We start from the raw sequence: 19,635 nt of genomic DNA on the forward strand, positions 1-19,635 counted from the left end.
CAGAAGGAAGAGGATGTGAAGGCTTATTTGGAACACACACACACACACACACACTCACACACACACACACACACACACACTCACTCACACACACACACTCAAACACACACACACACACACACACACACTCACTCACACACACACACTCACACACACACACACACACACTCACTCACACACACACACTCAAACACACACACACACACACTCACACACACACACACACACTCACTCACACACACACACTCAAACACACACACACACACACAGATCTTGTAGTAAGATCTGGCTGCTGGAGGCTTTTTCCATTTTTCTCTTAATGAAATTGCGGATCCTTTCATCCTGTCCTCTTCTCATTCCTCCATAATTTCATCGCTCTCCTCACTTTCGCTGTGAGTTTGTAACACACACGCATGCACATACACACACACGCATACACACGCACACACACACGCACACACACACACACATACGCTCACACACGTGCACACGCACTTATACTGGCTTAGGTCAATGTGCCAAACAGCCCATGCTGTAAAGTGAACCATGGCAATATTCATGAATTATTCACATTGCCATTAATGAGTTTTCCATTGTCCTTAAACACACACACACACACACAAACCCATAGATGCCCAAAATCACTAACCCATAATCAACGGAGAACACTAAATTCTCATTTCCGTTTGCTCAGACGATATCTAGGAAAGAAAGAGAGAGAGAGAGGGAGAGGGTTGCAGAATGCAAGAGATATTCTTCATTCTCTCACTCGTCCTCTCTCTCTCTTTCTTTTCTTCATTCCTGTGAGTGTGGAGGAGTCTCAGTTTACAGCTGACAGCTGACACGCGTGTGTGTGCGTGTGTGTGTGTGTGTGTGCGTGCGTGTGCGTGTGTGTGCGTGTGTGTGTGTGTAAATATTTGATTGACCTGTTCAGATTACACGAAAATATTCACCCTCTGACCTGAGCCCTGTGTAGGGACTCAGAGTCACTCTTAATCACACACACTCACACACACACACACACACACACACACTCTCACACACCTTGGTGGGGGCCTTACCCCCTAGACAGAGTTCACATGTCTAATGCACTTTAATCAAGTTAATTCATGTTAATAAGAGTGAATACAAAAGTGCATAGTCCAACACAAAGGTCCATAACATACTGAGAAATTAAAATTACATTTGTGAATCTGGTTACTCAATTTGTGAGACAGGCCTCTAATTTATGCTAACTGAAACGAGGCTTAACTTGGCGTCCGATTCGCAGCATGAGCTGACAGATGTGTTCTGAGCAGAGCAGTGGTGTGCAGCTCGCAAACGAGTCGTTCTTTTTGAATGACCCTTTTTAGTGAGTCGTTTGTACCAGTTCACCAGCACAACCAAGTTGTTCCTTTTTTTCTAATTCAGCTGCTCCCAGTAAACTGCATGCAATCGGTCGAAAGCCTTTGGTATCACTACGCAGTGCGCACAGCAATGAGCTAATAACAGTCAGCAAAGAGCAAGAAAGTGTGGACTAATGAGTCCATAAAAATAGGTCGCAGTAACCTCCGCCTCTTAAGAAAGTAGACTAGCTATCTTACCAAACTGAGAAGTGTTTACATTTACCCCAGTGAAGTAATTATTTTTAATCTTTGTATTACAAGCAAAAGGATCTGAATTGAGTCAAACCACTCTGGTGTCTTGACCATCAGCCTTCTGCTGCTCCGTAGCCAGGAAACTCCAGTTCGAAAGCACGAATTCAAACTCAGTCTGCTTGAGTTCGAAAACCTGAGCTCGAAATCTTGAGTTTGAACTTGGACAGCTTAAGTCTGAAAGCTCGCGTTCAATGGTTCATGCGGCAGAGCGGACAATTCCACCCGAAGACTTAACTCATGTTCTGGGTCGTTCTGTCGATTCAGTGGATACACCATTCCAGTATCCCATAAGGCCTGGTAGCAGATACTTCTTTGACAGTTTGGAAACAAGGAAGTAAGAGGCTGAAAGACATGCAGGCTCGCTTTTTTGTAACAAAACAGAAACTTTTGTGTAGCTAATAAATGTGATGTATTGGTTTATGTTACCTGATTAAAAATCTGATATTTTTTGTTTTTATTTTTCAACAATTAAATGATCGCACTGTTTGTTCAAAAGAAATAAATTAAAATAGTTTTAGGGACAAGCACGTTAAACTAACCCTAACCCAAGCAAATTGTTAAAACATTAAAAGAATCGTCATCCCAGAGTCCTGGATAAGCAATGCAGGCCGATTCCCTCTTTTGGCTTCCACAGCTCAGAAATTTCTCTCAGCTCCATGCACTAGAGTAGTGAAATTTCTCTCAGTGCCATGCACTAGTGTACTGAAATCTCTCTCAGTGCCATGCACTAGTGTAGTGAAATTTCTCTCAGTGCCATGAACTAGTGTAGTGAAATCTCTCTCAGTGCCATGAACTAGTGTAGTGAAATCTCTCTCAGTGCCATGCACTAGTGTACTGAAATCTCTCTCAGTGCCATGAACTAGTGTAGTGAAATTTCTCTCAGTGCCATGCACTAGTGTAGTGAAATCTCTCTCAGCGCCATGAACTAGTGTAGTGAAATCTCTCTCAGTGCCATGCACTAGTGTACTGAAATCTCTCTCAGTGCCATGAACTAGTGTAGTGAAATTTCTCTCAGTGCCATGCACTAGTGTACTGAAATCTCTCTCAGCTCCATGCACTAGTGTAGTGAAATTTCTCTCAGTGCCATGCACTAGTGTACTGAAATCTCTTTCAGAGCCATGCACTAGTGTAGTGAAATTTCTCTCAGTGCCATGCACTAGTGTAGTGAAATTTCTCTCAGTGCCATGCACTAGTGTAGTGAAATCTCTCTCAGTGCCATGCACTAGTGTAGTGAAATCTCTATCAGCGATATGCACTTCAGCAGGGCTTCTCAAGTTGTTAATGAGAGAAGAAACTGACTTACGTGTGAGAGAGCGGAAATGCTTCTCTTTATTAAGAAAAACCTTCCACTTACGTCTACGTTTACTCAGAGAAGCTAAATAGGGTAAGCTATGTTTGTTGTCAGGTAGCTAGACTGTTTGTAGCTGGCTGCTGGCTTTGTAGATAAGGCACTTAAACATTTCTATGTTTTGAATTTAAGCATTTTCTCTGAGTAACTATAGTGCTTCTTTCATGAATTTACCACCTGAGCCTTTCTGTAATGTTTTTTTTTGTTTGTTTGTTTGTTTTTTTTACTCGGGCTGTATTTAGAACCGGCCTTTATTTGCCCAGACAGGCAGGACCCCCAGCTATAAATTGAGAATTTATGGTACATAAATTTTTGGGGAACAGAATAAATGTCTGACCACTCGTGTCACTCTAGGTTGTACCGAAATGAAATGCCTGACCTATTTGAACACGCAATAGAGTAAGAACATATCAATAATACACCACAGAACAGGAATATACCAATAATACACTACAGAACAAGTACATATCAATAATACACTATAGAACAAGTAGATGTCAACAATTCACAGTAGAACTAGTATATATCAGTAATATGCAATAGAATAAATGTATATCAGTAATACACAACAGAATAAGCCTGTATCTAAGGCAAACCGCACTTTAGACTTACGGCCCTAGCTGGCACTATATGTTGCTTTACCAAAACTGTATGGTGATGGGTTTAATAGAGTAATAATAATAGAATAGAGCTGATAAAGCATTACTGATTCAAACAGGAGGGGGCCAAAAAGAGGGGGATAGAGACAAAAAGGGCAGACAGAGACAGAAGGGGGGGGGGCTCTATCTACGTAGTACTTTCAAAGCTTTGACACATCTCAGTGGACAACTAAGTTCTTCATCCCCTAATCATAGTTCCCTATTTCTTTCTGTCTAAAAGAACAGGCTCAACAGTGTATTTCCTGTCACTCATACATGTATTTGTGTTTGTCTGCATGTTCTATGCATGTTCTCTTTACAAAATGGTACTGACATTTGAATTGCAATCACTGTTGTAAAATTGTCTGGGAGTTAGCAGTGGGGTTAACAGTCATGGATGGAGTTGGGCTCATTCCTGAACTGATGGCTAATTCCACTTCAATTCCTGCAATCGGAGTTGGAACTTGTGCTGATCAGTGCTGACCAGTTTTGAAGATGAAATATTGGAATTACAGATAACAGAAGTAAATAAACTTTAAGACTTTTACAACTAAGAGAGATACTATCCACAGTTACTACAGTATAAAAGACTGTCATGTAGATTAACAATAAAATACTGGCAGCAGGATTGCCAGTAGTGTGCTGTTAATTTTATAGTTCTCCTACTGGAATCTACTTTACAGTATGTTACTGTAATAATACCATGTACTGATTACAGTCCATTGCTGTGATTTTTTGACTGCAGAGTACTGGCAGCAGGGTTGCTGCATCATTACCATTTTTTCTACAGTTTCCTACAGTTTACAGTTTGCTTACTGTAAACATTACAGTTTATTACTGTTACAATACCATGTACTGAAACACGGTATAGTGCTGCATTATACTGAATTTACAAAATACTAGTGGCGGCAGGGTAACCAGTACAATATTGTTTTTTCTACATTAACAATGGACTTTCACTATAGCCCAAAATACAGTACCGTGTAGTTATTTTTGGAAATAGAACATATTACTGGCAGTATTGATGACAGCCAGTTGCTAAGAATTGAGGACTGCCTTTACTATAACCTTGATTAGCAATTTTAATGTGATATTGTGTACAGCATATACATACTGAATGATTTAGTTAACTACAATGCAGTAAAAACATTCTATGGAAAAGAAGAGACTTAGAAAACATAGGATCAATTATGTAACCCAACATTTATTTTAAAAAGGCAGCACCAACTGAAATACTTAATTTGTTGCTGCAAACAAACTGGTTTTTTGAGTACAGCTGGAAATTTCAGGACTGCATAGGTATGCACAGGTATGTGTTCATCAAATGTGATAACACGAATGAACTTTTTAAACTTGGAAGAATGATGCATCCATCCACTGCCAGTATCAGTGAAATCAGCCTTACCTGCAAAATAATAATAAAAAAGTTAACGTTACTGCTGTGCTCTCCAGTCACATCATGGCAAGTTAAGAAGACAGCATAAGAGCTAAGAATTGTGCATGTTAACAGATAGGCTACAGTCTGTAATTATACACCTGTATAGTTTACCAGTAGGTTAGGTATACCACACAAAATGGCCAGTCTAGGGCCAAAGTACGTGCTTCTAATAAAGTGGAGAGTGAGTGTATGTTACATTGAATAAAAGCCCTTCTATTCAAACCAAACTCATTTTATCAGCGTATAACTGAATAGAAGCTGCTTTCTGAAAAGTATTAAAATACATTTGAGCAGCACTTCTCTCAAATTAGTTAAGTGTTCAGAATATGGACAGAATATGAAATACATAGACTTAGATGCGCTCTCTTACTCACAGCCAAACACACACATGTCCCTACTTCTCTCTCTCTCTCTCTCTCTCTCTCCATAAATAAAGTAGGTGCAGGTTGAATGTTTTGATAAATTGTTCTCATATTCTGCCCTCCTCTCTCACCAGTCCCATAGTAATTTATCATAGCTATGTAACACACACACACACACACACACACACACACACAATAAATAAACAAATAAATACATACATATATTCACACACAAACACTCATGCAACTAAAAACCTGTAGTTTTCCCCCATCATTGCTCTGATGGAACTTGTATTTTGAAAATTCATAGTCTCAATGCTGATAATGCAATGTAAGGAAACTGACCACGGGACTTACGTGTGAGAATTATAGAGTCTCACATTAACTAGAGGGGATGTCAAGCTCAGCTTATGGTGCCACTTCCTTGGGCAAGTAACCCGTGTCGACTAGCCATGTCAGAGGTCCACCCTGAGACCCAAGGCCAGTCCAGCCCGTATACTTTTACACAACTGCTCTATCTGCCAGTCGTGACTGATTTCATTTCCTTTATTAATTTCCTTTATTAATCCCACAACCGGGGAAAGTTGACCTCTGCATTTTGACCCATCCAAAGCAGTGAACACACAACACACACCATGAGCAGTGAGCAAATGAGTGCACACACATTTTAGTATTTTTATTCTTGTATTTTATTGTGAGTACTTGGACATTTATAGGTCGTCTGCTTTCTGCTGCTGTTTATGCAATAATTTGTCAACAAATCTAACTCTCCTATTAGATTATTAATAAGTTCCTAACATTTTTAGTATTAGATGACACTACCTTTCAAAGATCCTTTTGTTTTGGATTGCTTTTATATAATTCTGTTAATTAATCAACTCGGTCCAGCCAGAGGAGGATGGACTCCCCCTGCTGAGTCTTGGTTCCACACACGGTCTCTTCCTATCTCAGTCTATGGGAGTTTTTGTTTTATAATGTCACCCTGAGTTTGCTCACTGAAGTTATCAGGTGTCCTGTAAAGCTGCTTTGCGTCAGTGTCCACTGTGAAAAGTACAAATAAAACTGAACTCAGCTGAACTGAATCATAACTATAAATATAATTATATAATAAATGTAATAAATTATACATAAATATAATAACTGTAAATATAACTAAATGCAGAAACAATGTGTGGCTATGAAGTTCATACTACATTGAAACTATAAAGTGGATCATCTTGACACAGATATTGCTTCTTCTAAGGTTATTCTCTAGCCACTGATTAGTAAAATTATGCAGAACCACTTTAATAATAATCAGATTTAGGTTTAATTGAGAGTTGTCTTTTCAAATGACAATAATTGCATAATTATTACAGTTGTCTGATTGTAATAGTCTGTGACCTGTCTGTAATTCCCTACAACTGACCTGTCTGTAATCTACAGATCCCATTGCCTCATAAACAGAGATCACAATAAGGCTGTACATTAATTACCCTCTGCATTACGCTCCTGGAATTCTGTGACAGTGAATGATAAACACAAGACTTGTGATATAGGGACAAGGTTAGAAGATTATATATATAGAAAGGGAGATTAGGCAGTGGGGGACAGGTGGGTTCTGAAGAGGTGGGTTTTCAGTTTCCTGCAGAAGATGGCAAGAGATTCCACAGTCCTAACTGAGTGAGGAAGGTCATTCCACCACCGCGGAAAAATGGCGGCGAAGAGGCGTGGTCGAGAAGAACGGCTGCCGGGTTCCCGAAATGAGGGGACCACCAGCTGACCAGAGGTGGTAGAGCAGAGAGCTCTAGCAGGGATATAAGGAGTTATCAGAGACTGAAGGTAGGATGGGGTGGAGCCTCTTGTGGCCTGGTAGGCCAGCACCAGTGTCTTGAACTGGATGTGGGCTGCTACCAGAAGCCAGTGGAGCACAGTAAGGAGTGGAGTGACATGAGAGTGCTTTGGGAGGCTGAATACCAGGCGTGCAGCGGCATTCTGAACAAGCTGGAGCGGCCTGATGGTGCAGGTTGGCAAGCCAGCCAGTAAGACCTTGCAGTAGTCAAGGCGGGAGATGACAAGCGCTTGGACCAAGAGCTGGGTCGCTTGTTGCGTGAAGAAGGGCCGGATCCTCCAGATGTTGTAAAGGGAGAATCTACAGGGTTAGGGTGACCGCCGTGATGTGGCTAGAGTAGGTCAGCTGGACGTCAAGGGTCACGCCAAGGTTTTTGGCTGCTCTGGAGAGGAACACCACAGAACCCTCAAAGGTGATTGAAGCGCCAATCGTTGGGGAGCTCTTAGCGGGAAAAAACAGAAGCTCAGTTTTCTCCAGATTGAGCTTGAGATGGTTAGCGGACATCCAGGAGGCGATGTCGGCTAAGCAGGCTGCGATACAAGGCTGAACCTGAGAGTCAGAGGGGGGGAAGGAGAAGAACAGCTGTGTGTCATCAGCGTAACAGTGGTAAGAGAGACCGTGGGCGGAGATACCTTGACTGAGTGATCTGGTGTAAAGAGAGAAGAGGAGTGATCTGGTGTAAAGAGAGAAGAGGAGTGATCTGGTGTAAAGAGAGAAGAGGAGTGATCTGGTGTAGAGAGAGAAAAGGAGTGATCTGGTGTAGAGAGAGAAGAGGAGTGATCTGGTGCAGAGAGAGAAGAGGAGTGATCTGGTGTAGAGAGAGAAGAGGAGTGATCTGGTGTAGAGAGAGAAGAGGAGTGATCTGGTGTAGAGAGAGAAAAGGAGTGATCTGGTGTAGAGAGAGAAAAGGAGTGATCTGGTGTAGAGAGAGAAGAGGAGTGATCTGGTGCAGAGAGAGAAAAGGAGTGATCTTGTGTAAAGAGAGAAAAGGAGTGGACCAAGTACAGAACCTTCTGGGACCCCAGTGTGAAAAGGGCGGGGGGAGGAGACCGATTCCCTCCAAGAAACCTGGTAAGAACGGTCGGACAGATAGGACTTGAATCATGCGAATGCAGATCCCGCGAAGCCCATCCCAGCAAGGGATGAGAGGAGAATCTCCCTACAACCAACCTGTCTGTAATTCCCTACAACCAACCTGTCTGTAATTCCCTACAACTGACCTGTCTGTAATTCCCTACAACTGAAAGGTCTGTGATGTCTCTCCATTACCAGTGTCACAGGATGCTTGTTATAATCGCTGGTTTATTAATTTTATTAATTATCAATGAGTGGGATTTCAATGGGATTCAAACAGCAACATGTATTTTGGGCTATGGCTGTCATGTGAAGATGCCAGAGGGTTTGTCAATACAAGCAAATGGACATCACACCTTCACTCTAGTGCGTGTGTGTGTGTATGTGTGAATCTAGTCAAATGCTGCAGAAATACTTTGACATGTCAGAGAGAAAATCAAGATATCTTCACCTCACAAAACTTTATCTTTCTCCCTTTTTCTCTTATATAAAGGTATGAATCAGAGGAATATGGTATAATATGAATGTGACTATGGTAACTGACATTGTCAGTCTATGAGCAGTAGCTGAGAGTCGCTGAGAGTGAACACAGTGTTAACTGGGTGCTTGCTGAGCACTGTGAGGTGCCAGGAACAAAGTGGATGGTCCAGGTTTTGATCCGTTACATGATGAAAAATGAACTCTGATGCCCGACATGCCCATGTGCCCTGTAACACAGCATAGCCCTGAACATGTTTCTCCACAGCAGGCTGCAGCATGCTGGACTCAGCCCTCTAACCCTAAACCTAACTGCCCAACAGGTGTGTAGTGATGTCAGCAGAGATAAAATTCTGCTGTGAAACAGACAATACAGATTGATTTAATGGTTGCTTAATGTTGGTTGGATGCTTCTAAATTTAAAAACATATTTTCTTCTAAAGGCATGACATTTCTGACAAAAGGAGGAGAACCCAGAATGTAAACAGAGTGTCTTATTATTAAATAAAAACATATAAGTTCAGATATATGTCATATTGGAATTTTCTGTTGGGTTATGCTCCCAGCTGAAGGTCAAATTGTCGGAGGAACATAAACATAAGGAATGCTGCCCACTGCTCCTGTGTCTGGTGTGTGTGTTCACTACTGGAGTGTTGGATGGGGTAAATGCAGAGGACAAATTCATTGCTCACTGTTCACGGTGTGTGTGTGGTCACAGAGATTTACATCACATGACTCTCTGTTTTCTCTCCTGAACTTGCAACAGTTCAAAAGATTATCTTCATTTGTAACTAGTGTTTTGATTACTCCCTGAAAAAAGACAAAATGATATATGTATATTTATAGTGTGCAAAAAATGGAAAATGTATATATAAATATATCAAAATAAATTAAACTATCACATCTCAGTCACCGAAATGTAGGCTACTGCTCTTCAGTGTCATTGGTAGTAACACAAACACAAATTCTTTTACACCACAAATCTATTAATAATAACATAAAACCTCAAGAGATCGTCTTTAATTTTGCTGATTTAAAATATGGTGTGTTTTAGACTGCAAGTCCATTATATGAGCACAGAAAACACACAGAGTAGCCTATAGCTTCCGCCACATTTTGGAGTAAATGTTTTTTAACCAAAACCATACGTATGAAAAATTACTCTTGCAAGGTTTTTTTTCTCCAATGATCTTGCTAAAGTTCACCAGTAATGAAACACTAATATATACGTTATTTTTCTGAAGGTTATTTGAACCAAATATAACCGGACCTTTGAGCTTAATGCAGAGGTAGTTTCGTTAGGGCAGTGAATGAGAAATCAGACAGCGCTCTCTTGTGTTCTGTCACAATTAATGTTAACAGCAACACAGTTTCTATCATTTACACATTTTGACAGATAAACATGATTTTTTTATTAGGTCAGCTTTATAATATGTTTACTTATGCGTTTTCAGTTGGAGTAAACGATACCAAACAAACCTTAACTTCCATTGACTACGGACAACTGTAGCCATTGGCGACAGACTGCCCGGATGTTCGATAGACTGAGGTATTTTCAGTGAAGAACAATGCAGCGTCCTTTAGCATTTAACAGACGGTGGTGTCACAAGTGAGTGTTAGCGAGTTGTGAGATTTTACAAGACAACGCAATATAGCTGGATATTTCTGAATAAAAATCCACTTTATAATTTGTTCACGTGTTTCACAACAATTAGAAGAAGGTTCAGCAGTTACCGTTACGCCTGGCGCCTGCATCTACGGTAACTGAGGTAACTGAATTTTATGCCAGTTTTACAGTATGTCAACAGCCATGACTGAACGAGTTGTAAACAAATTTGGTCGCCTGAAAAGTTTACTTCTCACGCTGTCAGCATCTGTTGATTTTTTTTTATAATTTGAAAAGATAATTTATACCCATGATAAGGAGCTTGTGTCTATAACGACGGGAGAGAGTGTGTTTCGATACGGCGACAGAAAGGTAATTGTGATGACTAATCTGTAGCAAAACGATACGTTAGAACTTATCAGAATTCATGAGTAAACACAAACCTGCAAGCATGGAAAATTCATGTAGAGAAATATGTGAAATCTAGAACGAGTTAAAAGTTAATTGTCGTTGTCCGTTTTTAAAAGAAGCGACTAAAACAGGTAACAAGACAGAGAAAAGAGGTTAAGCAGACACATCGAGAGTCCTCTTCAGAGAACTGAAGTCTCTCTCTCTCTCTCTCTCTCTCTCTCTCTCTCTCCCCCTCCCTCCCTGTGAGTGTGTGTGTGTGTCTGTCTCCCTGTCTCTTGGCTGGCTGCTGATGCCGTTACTCAGGAGTGTCTGTCTATCTGTGTGCATGTTCCTCAGATGGAAGAAGATTCCATCCACAATATGAGTCATGCTCGCGGTCTGCCGGGACTTCCTCCTCTACCCCAGTCATCCAGTCAGGAGCCCTCAGAACTTTACCAGGTATTTGTATGTGTACATGTATGTTTGTGTGTGTGAATGCTCTTTAAGACTCTTTGTGTGTTTGTGTGTGTGTGTGTGTGTGTGTGTGTGTGTGTGTGTGTCCGTGTACACTTTCAGATATTTTATACCAAACTCTCGTCTTTGAATTACCTTGATGTTCTCAAATGTTAACCGTTCTCAAGACTGCTGTTATGTTTTTGTCCTTTACCTAGATTGTTCTAAGGCACAGTCACTACCCACCCATCCTTCAGAACACTTCATGGACTCTCGCAGTGCCATTGAAGGAACAACGGTACCACAGAAGCCCCAGTGAGTCTATTGGAAATAATTACAGTCCCAGAGCACGGAACCTGAAAGTCCCACACCTGCACCACAGAACTTCACCTGGTGATACACCTGCTTCATGTATCCTACTCAGAAACATAAATACTAATGGATACACACACACATATACACACACACAGGCCTACACATACTCACCTGGACATACACACGTTGAGTAGGGCTATGGGCATACCCACATTTGACCCCGCAAACACATACGTGCACACAAGCACATGCTTACACATGAACATAAGTACTGACCTGATCACCATCACCAGCAGCTCCATCACACATATACATAGTCACACAGAGTTATCATAGTCATGCACACATGTATAGACACACTTATTCTACTCCTTAACCTCCTCTTCAGTATCAGCCAGGGGTTCTGCTCCAGGAGAAAAAAGACAGAGACTACCACCCAGATCCCTTAGGTAAAAGTGGTCACAAACAAAGACTGAATATAAAGGTAGAAATGTCATGCCAGGAAAACTGTACTATGTCAGGGATCTTACTGTGCTGTTTGTGGTGGAAACGCATTCATTGGCATGAAATGCAAATTATTTTCACTTGAACGTCAAGTGCCACTGCAAGATGTACTGCCATTAAAAGGTAAAAAGATACAGAGCTTCAGATAGATAGTTTTCTGTACTCACCATTTCAAGTTGTTTTCAGATTATTTTTATAGATAGATAAGAAAGAACTATCAGAACTATAATCTGATTTGAGGAACAAATAAGTGAATTAATTGCGCCCAAAACAGATACTTTAATTACATGGTATTCATAAAAAATAAAAATAGTTAAAATAGTTTCTAAGACCTGATTTATTCCAAGCTCCTCCGTGACAAATTAGGACACAAAGAATCCAGGTAAATGGTCACACTGCACCCATGGACCCCCAACACCCCAGTTCAAACTCACTTCAGTAAACCATGTGTGACATCGGTTCTGTGTGATGGCTGTTAAACAGTGTGAAGCTGCTGTTAGGGGTCTTTCTATTGTATTCCCATAGAGGAGTCTTGTCTGTAATGCTAGGAGTCTTTCTATTGTATTCCCATAGAGGAGTCTTGTCTATAATGCTAGGGGTCTCTCTAATGTATTTCCATAGAGGAGTCTTGTCTGTAATGCTAGGGGTCTCTCTAATGTATTTCCATAGAGGAGTCTTGTCTGTAATGCTAGGGGTCTTTCTATTGTATTCCCATAGAGGAGTCTTGTCTGTAATGCTAGGGGTCTCTCTAATGTATTTCCATAGAGGAGTCTTGTCTGTAATGCTAGGGGTCTCTCTAATGTATTTCCATAGAGGAGTCTTGTCTGTAATGCTAGGAGTCTTTCTAATGTATTCCCATAGAGGAGTCTTGTCTGTAATGCTAGAAGTTTCTCTAATGTATTCCCATAGAGGAGTCTTGTCTATAATGCTAGGGGTCTCTCTAATGTATTTCCATAGAGGAGTCTTGTCTGTAATGCTAGGGGTCTCTCTAATGTATTCCCATAGAGGAGTCTTGTCTGTAATGTTAGGAGTCTTTCTAATGTATTTCCATAGAGGAGTCTTGTCTGTAATGTTAGGAGTCTCTCTAATGTATTTCCATAGAGGAGTCTTGTCTGTAATACTAGGAGTCTTTCTAATGTATTTCCATAGAGGAGTCTTGTCTGCAATACTAGGAGTCTTTCTATTGTATTCCCATAGAGGAGTCTTGTCTGTAATGCTAGGGGTCTTTCTAATGTATTCCCATAGAGGAGTCTTGTCTGTAATGCTAGGAGTCTTTCTAATGGATTCCCGTAGAGGAGTCTTTATTTCTTCAGCATAGGTTAAATTGTCATTGAAGTTAGGGTTAGGTCACACTCAGATTGTATTTTGTAGTTAATTGTTTATGTTTGTTGACAGTAAGGACCGTCCACTCCGCTCCCTTTACTCATCAGTGAACTCTGACATCCAACCTTTGACACCTGAAGAACAGGTAGACATCATGCGAAGACAGGAGGAGGAACAGGGGCAGAGCCAGGCTGAACCCACTGAAAGAGATCTGGAGGTCAGAATGTAATTCTACTATTCATCTCATATCACTCTTGATGTCTGTCTCTATCTGTCTACCCTCATGTATAATTATTCCCCTCTTTGGGTTTTTCTCTCAGAGGTATATGTATTACATCAGTAAGGGGATCCACAGTCAGATATTAGCCCTTCAGCCCCCCCACCAGATCAACAACATCCTGAGGTTGGTACCTGCCTGTCTCCACAGTAACAGAAGAGAGTTGGAAAATTTGTTAGAGGAGGTTCAGTTTGACTACAGCTTCAGTCTCCGCAAGAGCATTGGTGAGTGGTAACGCACACACGTGCGCACATGCATATATATATATGTGTGTGTGTGTGTGTGTGTGTGTATATATACACACACACACACACACACACACACACACATATGTATATATGTATATATATATATACACATAGTCTCCATGTCTAATGTCTATCAACATATGAAAAATGCTTTTATGCCAATATCATCAGGTCATTTATGACACTTTTGAATTGATTTGAAAGACACAAAATGAAAAAGAGATATACTTTTCTAATGGTAAATGTCTAAAAATGGGAAATGTATGCGTTCCATGGGAAGATTTATACGCTTTCGAATCCCTTGGGGAATTTATGAAATTTCCACAGTGATTTTGTAGATGTCCCAGTAACTGTGTTGTCATAGCCCACATGTTCCATGTTATGTTCCAGGAACTTTATTTGGTATTTGTGTGGAAGTAGAAGTGGGTATGAAATGAAAGCACAATTAACCCTTTAGGTGGAGCAGGCTGCACAGTTGTCTCTGACTGATCAAATAACAATTATCACACATAAAGTGACATTTGGCTTGCTTGCAAGTAAGAAGCAAAATGGGAAGCATACTTTTAATTGCCGAAAACAACACTTTGTTCCACTACTTCAGAAAAGTAACAGTGGAAAACAGAACACAATCTCTAGCAGCTGCGACAAGAGACAGAAAATAAGAAAGCTCATTGGGAACCATTGCAGTGTGGTTTACGCAGCAGTTTTAGCATCCTAGAGACAAATTGAAGAACTGTAGTTTTAAACATCATTGTATCAGGTCAGTTCTTGCTTCGGTTAGCAGAGACGTGCTTGACTTGAGAGGTCTCTATAAAACTTTGTGGCGATTAGGCAGGAACATGAAACAGCCAACAGAATGCCCCAAAGCCCTTTCTATAGATTTTTTAATGAAAAAATGTAGTGGTGAAAAGTGAAAAATCAGTGAACATTTCTCTCTGTTTCTCCCAAAACTGTTTCTCTTTGTAGTGGATTACATTCTGTTGGACCCTCAGGAAAGGGAACGGTTGTTTATCTCCAGGATTCCACAGCAATTTCCACAACATGTAATCCGTGCGCCAGTCCCATGGGCTGAAAGCTACCAGAGCGCTCGAACGTGGCACATGCAACACCTCCACACCATCAGTCCTATGATGAGGCACCTACAGAACCTCTGGATTGACCGGTAAACACCCACACACATCACCAACACCCATATTAGCATCAAAATCATCTTTTTTATTCAGCTTTTATTCAAGAATACAGAGTGTTATTTTGCATATGTGGTATCAGACAAGCAGCCAATACATCTGGCGTAAAAAGCAAAGGAAAACTAGAGAACTTGATCAGAGATCAGTGAGCATGAAAAAACAATGGGCATGATGAAAAACACTGTGAGGGTAGGGATGGATGGGTTTAAAATTTTTATGTTTTTAATTTTGCTGCAGAGGTTTCCAAATGAGAAGTCCCAATATTAATATAGAGACACAAAAAACAATCTTGAAGCTCTTGTCAGTTTCAGGGCTGCCCCTGCGTCCATTCATGCTTTGAGACCTTCTGATTGTTCAGGTCAGAGCTGAACTGATTGTCAGCAGTTACGCCTAACTTAGCAGAACTCAGCAGTTGTGGGAGAGGAAGCTGTGTCTTTAATCAGCTGCTGTGTTGTGAAGCGTGCAGCTTGCATTAACCCAGGGGTTTTCAACCTGTGGGTCCTGCAGCACATCCTGTGTAACTGAGCATGGGTTTAGAGAAGTCATGGCTGATAGAGATTGCATCTGTCTGTTACATACATTTAATGATTCAGAGGTAACTGAGAGGTTTCAAATCAGCAGAAGAGAGCTGTTTGAACTTATTTAACTTCTGAGCTGATGTCTTTGTCTTGTAATATTATACCAGTTTCCGTACTTGTGGCACAAGTTTGACAATCTATGCTACTTGGCAACTTGTTTCCTAGCAACTTCTTTTGTATGGATTTATTTGAATGTGCTTTACATTGTCTACGTTTAGCTATAGCTGGGTTAGGTTTTAATTGGTGCAGTCGCTTTAAAGTTCCCTAAAAAATGAAAAGTGGTCTTACTTGTGCCTGACTTAGTGCTTAATACATTTTTTTATTTCTGACTGGTGCAACAGGCCCATGACAACTCTTTGCTCACACAGTCAAAGACATAAGGGTTAGGGTTAGGGTCAGTCAAAGACATAAGGGTTAGGGTCAGTCAAAGACATAAGGGTTAGGGTCAGTCAAAGACATAAGGGTTAGGGTAAGGGTCAGTCAAAGACATAAGGGTTAGGGTTAGGGTCAGTCAAAGACATAAGGGTTAGGGTTAGGGTCAGTCAAAGACATAAGGGTTAGGGTTAGGGTCAGTCAAAGACATAAGGGTTAGGGTTAGGGTCAGTCAAAGACATAAGGGTTAGGGTCAGTCGAAGACAAAGACATTAGGTTCTTGCGTTACTGCTGCATCTGTAGAGGTTCCTGATGTAAATCTTTTTATAACTTTATTTTGATAAATGACACCCCAGTGTGGTGCTGAATGTAACAAAAGCAAACTAAACTGATGTTGTTTTTTGTGTCCTAGTTTCTCATCTGTGCGGTTTGTGGCACTGGCGGATCTCCTGAAGGCTGATCTCCCCCTGCTGCCGACTGAATTTGACCAGCTGATCCAGAGACACTGCCAGAGAACCAGAGACCATCTTCTACACAAGTCAGTCTGAGAGAGAGGGGAGGGTGGGATGGTTTCCACACCAGTCAGGCAGCCACATGCTACCAACCCACATACTGCTAAACTAGATATGAAATCTCAAGTCTGGTTAAGTCCTAAACATCAGTGCCTGGGGTTTATCAACTTTGCCAGTTCAGTAAAGTACAGCATTAAAGAGTTTAAAAATGGTTCATGAGCTTCAGCTGACTGCCCAGATTTAAGTGGAAAAGACCTGAGTCTGTACTTTAGCCAGTCAGGGACAGAGATAAAGGTCACATGTACTCTAAGTGACTGTGTCTGTCCTGTTTATAGGTGTTCTCCTATGAGACATGTTGCCATGGCTTACCCTGTTAGCAACATTGTTAACCACTTCTCAGACACACACTCACACACACACACACACAAACACATACACAAACGCAAACACACATACATACATACACACACACACACACTCACATACACATGTACACACATACACAAACATACACACACACACATACACACGCACGCACGCACACACACGCACATACACACATACACGCGCGCGCGCGCACACACACACAAACTTGTAGTTAATATGAGACTGTGATTGCAGTCAGTCTGTGACTGTGGAACTGTGTGTATGCATTCATATCGGTATGTCCGTGTGTGATGTTTGTGTTTGTGTGTGACAGAATGTGAGTGCTTTGTAATAAGTTGATACCGATAATGGATATTATATTTATGTGTGTGTATGTGTGTAGGTGGCTGCCGGACTGTGCCTCTCTGTTTGTGAGCCATAAGGATGCATGGTTAGGGCTGGTGCCACAGAGAGTCAGTGTGAATCCAGTTAGTGCTCAGGAATTCTTCTCGTGTGTGTCTGCGCAGATGTCACTGCAGCTGCGCAGTCTGGTTATTGCATCACTGCAGGACCTGCTGCAGTTTCTCAGCATGCACAAGGTGAGTGTGGAGTCATAAATAAATGTAAAGTGTGTATGTATGTAGAGTGTGCTCAACTTTACTCAAAGATGTGTGTATATTCTGTCATAGGAGGGCAATCATTTTGAAGGGGAGTTTGATGAGTTCAGCTTTACCCTGAGGCAGGTTTTATTAGTGAAACTAAAAGTTGAAGAGCCAAGGATCATATTCCAGCCCAGTCTACAGGAATGCTGGGAACTTCTCCACAGGGCATTTAACCATATCATTCACAGCGCTGAGAACCTACCACGGGTATGTGCACACACACACGCACACGCACAGACACACACACACACACTCACACACGCCCTTTTTGTAGAAATGCTGGGCACTTATTTCTATAGCCTTAAACCACATCACACAATTTGGGAAACCTGTACTGGTTTTACACATATGAACACAAATGCATGCATGCACACTCTCCTGTATATGAACACAAATGCATGCATGCACACTCTCCTGTATATGAACACATATGCATGCATGCACACTCTCCTGTATATGAACACAAATGCATGCATGCACACTCTCCTGTATATGAACACAAATGCATGCATGCACACTCTCCTGTATATGAACACAAATGCATGCATGCACACTCTCCTGTATATGAACACAAATGCATGCATGCACACTCTCCTGTATATGAACACAAATGCATGCATGCACACTCTCCTGTATTGTAAAGCATCAAGGCACAGGACAGCACACTACAGTGACTCAATTAAAAGGCACTGTTGCAAAGTGAGACCCCAGCAACCCTGTGATAATATTTATGTAGCATTGACATGTTAGCCATTGCTGTGCCAAACCTCTTGACACCCATTCCATTCTGCATGTTGTTTTGTCAAGCTTCCTGTCATTGTTTCATTTTCAGTAGTGTCTGATTCTGTTGACAGTCAGCTGGTTGTCTGGTTGTCAGATCCAGTAATTGTTACTGAGGGAGGTACTTCCATCCTCATGTCTCAAATATTATATGATTCTACTGCCTGTTTGCAGTTCCTCTCTTTTTCTTAATGTACAAGCTGGATATGGGACTAGACCAGTCCCATGGTGTGGTTTAGACCAGCCCCCGTGGTGTGGTGTTTATATATATATATATATATATATATATATATATATATATATATATATATATATATATATATATATACACACACACATACATACATACACATATGTATATAAATGTTTATATATGTGTGTGTGTGTGTGTGTGTGTGTGTGTGTGTGTGTGTGTGTGTAGAGAGAGAGAGAGAGATTAAGAGACAGAGAGAGTGTTGGTTAAACTTGCATTTGCTGAGTGTATCAGTGGGACAGAGCTGTTCTCTGCTTTGCCTGCAGTCTGCTACACATGCACTAACCACATGTGGAGCTCATGTTCTGACTGACCAGTCACAGGCCTCCTTGAACTGGCAGTGCAGTGTCCACGTGGTTTACAGACCAGAAGAGAAGGTACCATGCCATGGTCATGTGATGTGTTTACCCTCTGTAAATGGTGCATCTTATCCTCAGGACTGTCCAGGCATGCGAGGAGAACTTTTCAGTGCCTATGTTTACTTGAAGACAAACTAAATTTTTTGTCTTTGTGAATAATGACAATAGAAACTGCTTGCTCGCAGGCTCCATCAAAAGTTTACCAACAGTGACCGGTTGGGAAGTCGTTTTTCCCATGTAATAAAAAATCTAAATAAAATAAAATAAAATAATCTCTCTAAATTAAGGTTTTCAGTAGGGCTGGGTGGTATGGCTTAAAATTTATATCACAGTTTAAGTTGAAACATGGACGGTAACAGCATTTATCATGGTATATTAGTTTTTCTTAAAATTTCAGTATAAATGCTTCTGAAGGGGTAGAGCACTGGTATGGTAACTGCATGGCAGCCATTAGTGTCCTCTTAACTGCATATTTCACGTAGTACAGAGGTATTTTAAGAACAAGTACACAGTGATTTGTTATGTCAGTCCACTGCTGACTGGAAAGTGCACCAAATAGTCGACAGATTAATCAATAGGAAAACAGTAGTTAGTCGCAGCCCTAGCAGCAGTTCGGTAGTGATATTGAAGAAATACATTTGTTAT

The 19,635-nt window shown here is 41.0% G+C and overlaps 1 protein-coding gene across 1 annotated transcript in view; it reads left to right on the top strand.

Moving 5' to 3' along the window:
- The window catches only part of dnah3 (dynein axonemal heavy chain 3), a 108,760-nt gene that overhangs the window by 2,359 nt on the left and 86,766 nt on the right, over positions 1 to 19,635 (top strand). Inside the window, exons 2-9 of the mRNA XM_030770142.1 lie at positions 11,159 to 11,260; positions 11,473 to 11,665; positions 13,504 to 13,613; positions 13,717 to 13,897; positions 14,888 to 15,083; positions 16,471 to 16,596; positions 17,340 to 17,535; positions 17,626 to 17,805. Coding sequence (XP_030626002.1) covers positions 11,159 to 11,260; positions 11,473 to 11,665; positions 13,504 to 13,613; positions 13,717 to 13,897; positions 14,888 to 15,083; positions 16,471 to 16,596; positions 17,340 to 17,535; positions 17,626 to 17,805 — 1,284 coding nt within the window. The remainder of the gene's footprint in view (positions 1 to 11,158; positions 11,261 to 11,472; positions 11,666 to 13,503; positions 13,614 to 13,716; positions 13,898 to 14,887; positions 15,084 to 16,470; positions 16,597 to 17,339; positions 17,536 to 17,625; positions 17,806 to 19,635) is intronic.

The sequence above is a fragment of the Chanos chanos genome, chromosome 3 (genome assembly GCF_902362185.1).
Source record: "Chanos chanos chromosome 3, fChaCha1.1, whole genome shotgun sequence".
In the NCBI taxonomy this organism is placed as follows: domain Eukaryota; kingdom Metazoa; phylum Chordata; class Actinopteri; order Gonorynchiformes; family Chanidae; genus Chanos; species Chanos chanos.